The following is a 9,870-nucleotide window of genomic DNA, read 5'->3' on the forward strand; positions in this document are numbered from 1 at the left end:
AGGCTCGTGTGACGTTAGCGCGATATTACATACGCCTAAAGATCTCAAAGCAGGAATGAATAAATGAAACAATATCTTGTTTAGTAATTTTTTTAAAAGAATATTCGAATTATCTGGAGGAAATTTTCTTACTTCTATTTAGAAGGCAAACTGCCCCGTTGGAGCAAGAAAAGCAAAGATGTAATCAGGTGTGAAGGAACAATAACGAAACCCCTGAGACCAATTACGTAAAAATATACTCGAATGCGGAAAAACTACTGAAACATAAGAAATTTAAAGTAAAATGACAGTCTAGAAAACAACTACTTCGATAATTTTGTCTTAACGGCTGTGTCTTCTGTGAAGGTAATTATCCGGTGTAGGGACCACAGTTGTGCCATTTTTGGTTTACATACATAAAGTCAATAATACTGAAAATGGGTTCTTTGCACATCCTGAGCACAATATGAAGGACTGATATTTACATACCGAAGGAATCGCCGTCACTCTTTGAAGGCCAGGAGCGATTTGTCAATTACGATGCGAGTAGCCCTCTTCCTTTTGGTGTATTTTGCTTTTGTTCACGGCAGATCATCATGGAGACTCAAGGAACATGTGGACGAACTGATCAAGAAGTCTGGTATTAAGACCTTTTTATGTCTTAAGTGTTTTCCATTTTGTTTAAATTCCAACATTTAACATGCATCCGCCATTTCGACAATGTTGTTTGTAGTAGTTTTCCTTGTGCAACACTTCGCTCAGACTTCGTAGATCAGCTAGGCTCCGGTGCATGAACGGTCATTTATTTGACTCTGCTAAACAATCATTTTGTTAAAAAGGGATCAATGTTGGATATTTCCTGGGGCCTTTAACCAGAAAAAATAGACCCTTAGCGAGAACAGCGAACGCGAATTTATTTCGTCACTGCTCAACATATAACTATATGAAATGATTTAGCAGCATTTAAATTTCAGTGTAATGTCGTCTATTAATTTAATATTTAGGAACAAAACACCGTAGCCGGTAGTTCATCTTGCTCTCCGTTTCTTTTTAAAAAAAGAATTGGCCTTGATGGAGTGGAAATGAAATTGGGTTATGTCACGCAAAATCGCGTGATTTCATGACATCCAAAATACTCACAAAGTAGAATGGAACATGGCAAGAACCAGGTAAAAACTGTGGAAGACTTGAAAGAAAAGCCAAAATTGATGCATGGATGGACAAAAAAAAAAAAAAAAAAGAAAAAGAAAAAGAAAGAAAACGAACAAAATTGAAATGAATCGGTTTAGGTAATCTTGAAAAAGTTCCCTCAACATTTTTCAAGTTTCCAAAACTAGGCTGGATAAAGGTGTTTTTTGCTCAAAATCTTTTTGCTTGGAATCCCGCGGCAAATTACTGACAAAGGAATGGTTCTATATTACCATTTACAGCTTAAAAGCTCATTCAGGATTAACTAAAGATTGCTCCGTAACACTCTCTTTTTATTTGGTAGAACTGATATTTGGATATAATTTCAATTAGTCAACGGCCTAAATTTTCTTAAATTCTGATTTTGCCGACACGATGCTCCACCGACTAAGCAACAAACTGATTCTTTGAAATCTTTCGTTCAGTAAAATCTGTTGTACTGAGTTAAAATTAATTAATAAATTAATTAATAATTAATCGATGTTTCAAATCTTGTTTCATTTCCAGTGACTGAGATTGTAAAGCACATTATCAGATATTGGTTATCTCAAACATCAAAATGTAACTATGAAACAGAGGCTTTAGTGATGAGCTCGTGTGTAATTTAGACCAAACAATTTTGAAGAATATATAGAGTATTAACGTTTAATACTAGAATTAAAATACTACTAAATAAGGAAACAATTAACAGAGATATACTGACACACACCAGGGCTCACAAGAGCTCACGACTCCAATTTTTCTTTAGCGTTTTCGCAGACTGAATTTACAGTGTACATGCATGAAGATATTTTGAATAGTATCTAAAGAGGGACCTAATGTGTTGTCTGGTTCTTTTTAATCTCAGTTGATCATGTCTTGACCCAAACAAGAATAAGTTAAGCAGATAAATCACTCGTCTTTTACTTTTTACTCACCACGGTGTGTAAAACCAAAACATTCACTGTTTACACTAAGTCGGATTGAGCTATTGATATATCAGTACCTTACGGAACTTTTACTCGAACTGTATCAAGGCAACAGATGTAAAAACTTGCTGGGTATGAAGAAGCTAACACGTGCTGTGATTAATGGGCATTTTTCACGTGGCGACTATTTTGAGTCCCGAGGGACTGAAAACTTTTGTTTTGCGCCCCCTCGACTCGCTTCCAAACCCATCAACTAGAGGATCGGGGAACAAATTCTATAGCTATAGTCTTTGACCAGCATTGCCGCCGATTGACAAAGGTTCATGGTGATATTGTACGTAACAAATGTCATCAAGTTCATCCACAGATGACAATGATGATGATGAGAGCCAAAAAAAAAAAAAAAAAAACACCATTCCGTCTTAATCATCCTATGAGATATAGCCATGACCATGGAATGTAGTGTGACTGAATCGATCTAACGTAGATCTCTGTATTGCAGTGGAATTGAATGCAATCAAGAAGGAGGAAGAGAACCCCGGTAAGTTCAAAAATAACAAACAAAACCATTTTCGTCTTTCTCACCGTCGACTAAAAACAACAATACACTTTCACATGTATCGTTCTGAATTTTTACCAGCATCATGACACTATGTTTAATGCCCAGTTTTTTATTATAGATTTGTTTGAAGGAGACATCTTAATCGATGAAGACACCAAGAACTATCTTTTTGGAAGAGAAATTATGTCACGCGATGCCGTTATCAGCCCAATATATTATTGGCCTGGAGGAGTAGTTTTCTTCACGTTTGATGAAAAATTAGGTTAGCTGTGTTGAAACAAATTTCACAATTAATAGTCAGGGACGTAAATATAACAGCACTTAATCCCCCAACATCCAAATCGGTTGAAGTGTGAAATTATAGGAATAGCATGCAAGGTTTCTCGTACTGCATAATACAATCAAACACTCTGGCCAAAAGATCAGGAGGTTGTAGCCCTAGAAATTTTGAATACTGATTGCCAGGTATTTAACGGATGATTTCCTTGAACCTCATAGCGGCCTAGGCCAAACAGAAACTGCAAAATGAAGATACCATGAAAGCAATGCCATTGTGGTACCCCTGCATGCGTCGGAATGCAAACCGTCTCTCCGTTTGACCAAAGACTCTGCAATAAATTTAACTGCTTTTTTTGTTTTAATCGCTTGTCTTTATAATTAGAACCATTAACCATTGACGTCATCAGAGAAGGAATTAATCACCTAAAGAGACGAACATGTATAAAGTTTGTGGAAATTTCTGGCAAGAATCCCGCGAAAGAAAACTACATCAAATTTATTAGCGGAGAGGGGTAAGTCCACTAGCTACTGTACAATCTCGTTCCCAGGACCTCTCCCTTAAGCGAAGGGAAAGGTTCCGGAACGAGGTTTTACAAGTATTAGACCATTTCCGAGTTCATGTCTGCCTCCTCTTCAAAGCGAGTCTAAGTGCAAAGCTTTTGTGATGGTAATTAGCTCTACTTTACATATGAATGAAAAACGTCGTACTTAGTCTCGCTTTGAAGAGTGGCAGACACGAACTCGGAAATGGCTCTTTCACCTATACTGTTCCATGTAAATTATATTTTTAACCTTTTGTCCCCAAGGAGTCATGAGCATGTAAAGTCCCCTCACAATTTCAATGAAATCTGAGTCAGACAGGTATTGAAGATTATAATCAGGGTATGAGGTGTGATGTTGATATAGCACCAAATTCTCATGATGACTACCCAACAAAGAAACCTATGGTAAAAGTTAGGCCGAATGAACATTTCGATTTGGAAATGAAAGGGTAAATTAAGCGAGAGCAGGGCTTTAATTATTCCAAGCCTTCCAGATCATACATTCCTGAACTATTGCTTTTTTCCCCATTTAATTCACACACGTCGATTTAATGGCCATTCTGTACTTTTAAGATGTTATTCGAGAATTGGTCGCGATCCCCTTGGAGGCGAGCAAGAGATTTCCATCGGTTATGGCTGCGTTCGGGCTGGAACAGTTGTCCACGAAATTATGCACGCACTGGGATTTTTCCACGAGCACACGAGACCTGATAGAGACAAGTACATCCATATTGACTGGAAAAATATCCTGAAGAGTAAGATATTGTAATCGGTTCATGACGATTTTTAAATGTATTTAGCAGTGATTGTGATAGTAAACTTGTGTCTAGCTCCCCCTTTGATGATACTTTTGGTCTGAGACCGGCGTCATTTTTGGCCGGAGGGAAACAAGACTAAAATTCTATGACATCCGAGATAATTATAGACGCGTTTCCCTTTATAGCGCCAAAACCAGCAGACTGCTGACAATTTATTCCGTTGAAGTCTTAAAATTTAAATTTTAGGAATTCCACGAATGAATAATGTAATAATTGCTTTTGCCAATGAGATTAAAATGACCTCCCTTCCTCATCCTACTCCTTGTAGGCCTCAGCTTGCAAATAACGTATTAATAGGCCTTTTTCAACTGAAAAAAATCTTTCATTCAAGTTGATTGTAATCGTAATTATTATTCCCATAGTTTTTATCCAAGAACGATAAGAGATTGGAACTCGTTACCAAGTTATATTCAAACTAGTAAAAAATATTCATTATTTAGAGATCGTTGTCTTTCGACAATTAGAAGTTATTAACAAATCTTATTTTATTCTTTTTATAATTTATATCTTTATTACTAAGTACTATTATTTCTTCTATATTTGAGATGTAGTTCTTTGATTTGCCCACATTTTATGTTATATTGACTTGATGTTTAAACGATGTCGATTCATAAGCATAAACGTAAAACGGATGTTCGTTAATAATAAAGTTTTTCTCACGATGTGGTCACTTGTGATGTAGATCGCGACGTTTCGACTGCGTATTGCTAGTCTTATCAGGGGATGAGGTCGATTGGTTAGGGTTAGACTGAGGTTAGACTGCTCCACTGTGATTGGTTGGTTTTCAGCAGCCGTGATTGGTGCATTTCGATCCTCGCTGTTCGGTGTGTTGTTCCTTCCGCGAGGATCGAAATTCACCAATCACAGCTGCTGAAAACTAACCAATCACAGTGAAGAATCCTGCTTAAAAGATGACGCGTAACCAGTCGACCTCATCGCCTGATGAAGACTAGCAGCATGCAAGTGACCAGATCGTGAAACAAACGAGAATACTTTATTATTATTGTACTTTACCACGATGAATAACAGCTGCAACCTTTTTTACGACATTAAGGATGTTCGAGTTTGACACCTCTTTATAAGAGCAACTTGGTAACACAAGTAAAACACTGAAAGCGAAAGATATCACATTTACAGTTCAAATACTTAGCTTCAAAATACGGAACCTTCCATATTCTTGAAAAAATAACTAATTTAATACATCATTAATTTGACGTCTCTGTTTATAGAACACAAGCATAATTTCAAGAAGTATTCAAGGGATGTGGGTTCCAGCTTTGGCAAACCATATGATTACGACAGTGTCATGCATTACAGCAGGTTAGCATTCAGCAAGGACTGGAAAGCACCAACCATAGTGCCTAAAGACACGACAGCTGCCATCGGTCAGAGAATAGGTCTTAGCCTTCATGACAGGGAAGAAATCAACAACCTGTACCAGTGCAAAGGTGAGAGATCACGGCCCCTTCGCTCAAGCTGACACAATTTTCCCTGAGTGTACTTCAACATACATACTCATAGCACTTTTTATTCTTTAAGACAATTGAAACTGATTTTAGCGTTCCTAGATATCATACAGTAACATATTGTGACCATTGTCTGCGCTAACTATGGAGAAAACTGCATGCCCAAAAATATCAGATCTGCAAAAACCTTGAACAACCTTAAAAGCACTACTCAAATTTTTGACATTAGCTCTCTGTTGGACGACGGATGCATGCGTTGTTCTTGCTGTTCATCTATGCAGTTAGTCATAAAATAATTATTAGGTGATAATATTATGACAGCATTTATCAACAAATTAGTTCTTAGATTTAATTTTAACTTTATTTTCTTAACTTTTAACTAAATCTTAGTTGAAAAGATATTACCTTATATTTTAATCTCCCCAATTAGTAGAGCACTTGTGCTCGGCTATAATTAAGAATTGGGACTTCCGTAGAGTTTTAGGGTCACGCGCAAGCTGGGCACAAGTATGGCGCGTTAGGCCTGAATCGCGCGTGTTTTTCTGATTTTTGTTACGTCAGCGTCACCAAATCTGTAAAATTAACTACTAATTTTCTCGCGTTCCCTTTGGGTATTTTTTTTTAAATTGGCTCAATTCTAACCGTGAACCAAATATCGTTCCTATCAAATACCCTATTTTTGTTAAAACCTGTCAGAGCTAATCGAATATATTTAGAAATTAGAATAATGACAAAATACAGAATATTGGCAAAACTGTCTGAACAACCTTGACTTTTTACCATTGTCAGGCAATAGCATTTCCATAATGTGGTAAAGAATAAAAAAAATTCACCAACTCAGATCAAATCAAATGTTGGTTTTTACAGGAGATGGGAAAACCGTAGTAGCCGGAGAAAAACCTCTCGGTGCAGAGTGTAAAATCTGGTCCAACAAACTCAACCTACATATGACGTCGAGTCTAGGAATCGAACCCGGGCCACATTGGTGGGAGGCGAGTGCTCTCATCACTGCGCAATCCCTGTACCCCTAATATGAAACGGTCCTGATTGTTTCTACATTGATTCTTTTGAAATACAATAAAGTATTTGAACTTCGGAACAGAATGAAATGAAAGTTGGATAGTTTATCGAACCGTAATTTTAAAAGAAGTCGCAAAGGAAGCTCGAACAGATCCAGGTCTGATCATGAACGGGATTCAAACCCATGACTGCACGCGATTGCGTTGCGCTGACTGGAGCTATTAAGCCCGTTGCGAGCTGGCGAATTCAACAAAAGGAATTAGTTTAATATTGTGAGGATTCTTCCCCATTTTAAGAGCTTCATGGACAGTACAAGGCTGGTAAATAGCCAACGAGGCGCGTAGCGCCGATTTGGCTATAACTAGTCTCACATCTAACAAGAACAAGCGCGAATGGAATAACTGTTTTATTAAATTCCTTAAACTCTAAAAGTTTAAAAAGTACGAAAGACGAGCGAAAAAAGCGAGCAAATCCGAGCGAAATAAAAAAAAAACTTGATGAAGATGCGATGTTGTGTACGACCTTGTGGTCAGACAGACGCAGTCTCATCACAAAAACATTTCTTACCTTTTCGCGTACTTCTAAACGTCGCAATTGATCAAAACTTTCCACAAAAACGTTTCTTTTTTTTTGCTTTATTCAGAGAGAAATTCCGCTTTCTGGCGAGAAAAAAATTAGCTTAGCAACGCTTAGCGCAATCATTTACCATATAAGGTATAAACGTAATATGAGCTGATCACCGAGATTGAGTGAACCAATCAGAGCACGAGAAATGCATAAACCGAGGTTGAGAATTTAAGGGTGCGTTCGATTGACCTTATTCCTGAATAAGAATACATGGAATATAAGTTAGAAATCCTTCGTTTCGGAGAGGAGGCAGTGTGTCCCAGTGGTTAGGGCGCTTGCCTTGAGATCCAGGGATCCCGGGTTCAAGACCCGCTCTGACCACTCGTTGAATTTGATCCTGGTAGTCCCTGGTTCAACTTCCCAGCTCCACTTGTAAATAACCAACTGGTTCGCCTCCGGCCAGTTGGGATTTTTAACAGTTGTAGTTGTTGTGTTCTGTTGTTTCGTTGATTGTGTTTCATTGGCTCTGAAAAGCCCCTATGGGGGAGTGGTCAATTAAGTATGTATTGTATTGTATTGTATCAGAAACCCATAAGAGTTGAAACGTGTAACGCGCGTTCACAGCTTCCGAATATTCACCGCGAACTGATTGGTTGAATGTTTCAGTGCTAAGTACCATATTTGGAAACCCCTCGCTCTTGTTGTTCCAAATATGGTACTTAGCAAATTGAATATTCAGAAGCTTGTTTCCCAGCACACAAGGGGCCGTTACACGTTTCAACCCTTATGGGTTTCTGATTGTGTTCACATTAAAATTGTCAAATAGCTGGTAAAATGCTACTTTAAACATATTTTTGTTAACCTTGCTGCTTCGAAACGCGCCAAACATACCATTTTAATTATCACCCCAGGTATTCTTATTCCGGAATAGGGTCAATCAAACGCGTCCTAATAATGCTATATAATTCTGCGTTCCCTTCAAATGTTTGAATTTTCGCTGCCTATTTCCGTAGAGGATTGTGTGGACAAGACAGATCCCTTTAGATGCATGGAACTAAAGTCACGAGGTGCGTGCTCTCATCCTTCGGAGGACCAAGATAAAATGATTCAGTTATGCCCAAACACCTGTGGCTTTTGTGGTAAGTACCAAAAAGCGAATATGTTCCCCCTAAAAAAAAAAGCAGAAAAGAAGAAAAAAGGTAGACAGCTATCCTCACAATAGGAACGTTGGAAGTAGGTAGATGTAGGAGTTTAAATGTTACCTCTCTTGGGTTTCAGTTGCCAACGAATTTTTTCATTCTTTTTGTTTTTCACCTCCGGTCAAACAGTATAGCATTCAGGGTCTAGTTGCTCAAAGCCCGCTTGAAATAATCGTGGATTAGTGGAAACTTTTCTTTTTGATTATTTATCAATCACAACAGTCTTTAAATTCTTTACACTGATTTCCTTCAATTTTGAATCAGACTTTTTGTTTTCCTTCACAATAAAATTACATTTAGGGCATTACTCAAACATCGGTTGGTATTTGATAGTGGATCTGTGCAAACTGCAATTGGCTTCAGAATTCGAAGGAACAGTTGTTCTCAGTAGTTTGCAAGGACTGACGCGAAGTTTCTGTCCTTGTACGAATTACGTTGATGACATATGCAAGACTTTGTTCTCTCCTTTTCATCAAAGACCTCTTTCAAATAGCTCTTTGTAGTCTGGGATTTTTGTCCTCTAAACTATCATTTAAAGAACTTAGATCTTTACAAGAAAAACAAAAATAAAATTTGTATAAGTTTCCACGCATCAGAGGTTGTTTTAACGAGGCTGAGCTTAGGATAAGAGGCCTGGCCTGCGAAATTAAAGATTAATTAAAAGTGTGCTACGGCTATCTTGCGTTAAAAGTGGTTAAGAATTAATCAATCGCTTTTGAAACGTTCCCGTTCGACACTACTATATAGAAAAACCTAACGAATGCGCATTCATTCAACTTCTGGAAATGACGCTATAAAAAGGTAAATTAACTTTCCCGTACTTTTTATATTATTTTATTCCTACAGCCATGTCAGAGGTAGTGACACCAAGCGAAGGCCAAGCAACTGTGGAAAATGTATCGATACTGCGTGATCGTTCTGCGGTTACGGAAAAAAAAGTGGATTTTATTACTTGAAATAAGATTCATTAATCTTTATTTTGGGAGTATTTGTCAGTTTTTGTCAGTTTTTGTCTGTCTGTTGTCTTTTGTGTGATTTGTCGCCAAGTTCGAATTGAGCTTTAGATTACTAAGAACGAATGCCAAAAATCGACTAAATAGTCTAAAGTCTACGTTTGATCTTCTCTAGTCCTTCCGCACTTCACAATGTGACTAAAGCTTGAAATCTCTTTCGAGTGGTAGGCCGGCGTCACTTCTGAGCAGTTGTAGATCCCAATCGATTGACAGATAGATAGATAGCTAGATAGTTTATTAAAAACAATACTTAAAAATTACTAATAAGTCCTAAATAATAAGTCAAAAACTAATTATTAGAGTAATATTATTAAATTTTGTATTATCTA

At 37.5% G+C, this 9,870-nt stretch overlaps 1 protein-coding gene across 1 annotated transcript; it reads left to right on the plus strand.

Annotated features, from left to right (window-relative positions):
- Positions 1-260: 260 nt before the first annotated feature.
- LOC137997213 (zinc metalloproteinase nas-4-like) lies at positions 261-9,870 on the plus strand. The gene is made up of 8 exons (XM_068843086.1): positions 261-619; positions 2,578-2,616; positions 2,756-2,899; positions 3,299-3,428; positions 4,032-4,213; positions 5,506-5,724; positions 8,343-8,468; positions 9,375-9,870. Exons 1-8 carry the CDS (start codon positions 520-522, stop codon positions 9,482-9,484), a joined length of 1,050 nt encoding a protein of 349 aa, XP_068699187.1. The 5' UTR covers positions 261-519; the 3' UTR covers positions 9,485-9,870.

The sequence above is a fragment of the Montipora foliosa genome, chromosome 3 (genome assembly GCF_036669935.1).
Source record: "Montipora foliosa isolate CH-2021 chromosome 3, ASM3666993v2, whole genome shotgun sequence".
NCBI lineage: Eukaryota > Metazoa > Cnidaria > Anthozoa > Scleractinia > Acroporidae > Montipora > Montipora foliosa.

Bases quoted from the DNA above. Each gene is read 5' to 3' on its own strand.
- LOC137997213 (XM_068843086.1), top strand. From the start codon at position 520: ATGCGAGTAGCCCTCTTCCTTTTGGTGTATTTTGCTTTTGTTCACGGC. The intron at 620-2,577 runs GTATTAAGACCT...TCTGTATTGCAG, and splicing joins CGAACTGATCAAGAAGTCTG to TGGAATTGAATGCAATCAAG. The intron at 4,214-5,505 runs GTAAGATATTGT...CTCTGTTTATAG, and splicing joins CTGGAAAAATATCCTGAAGA to AACACAAGCATAATTTCAAG.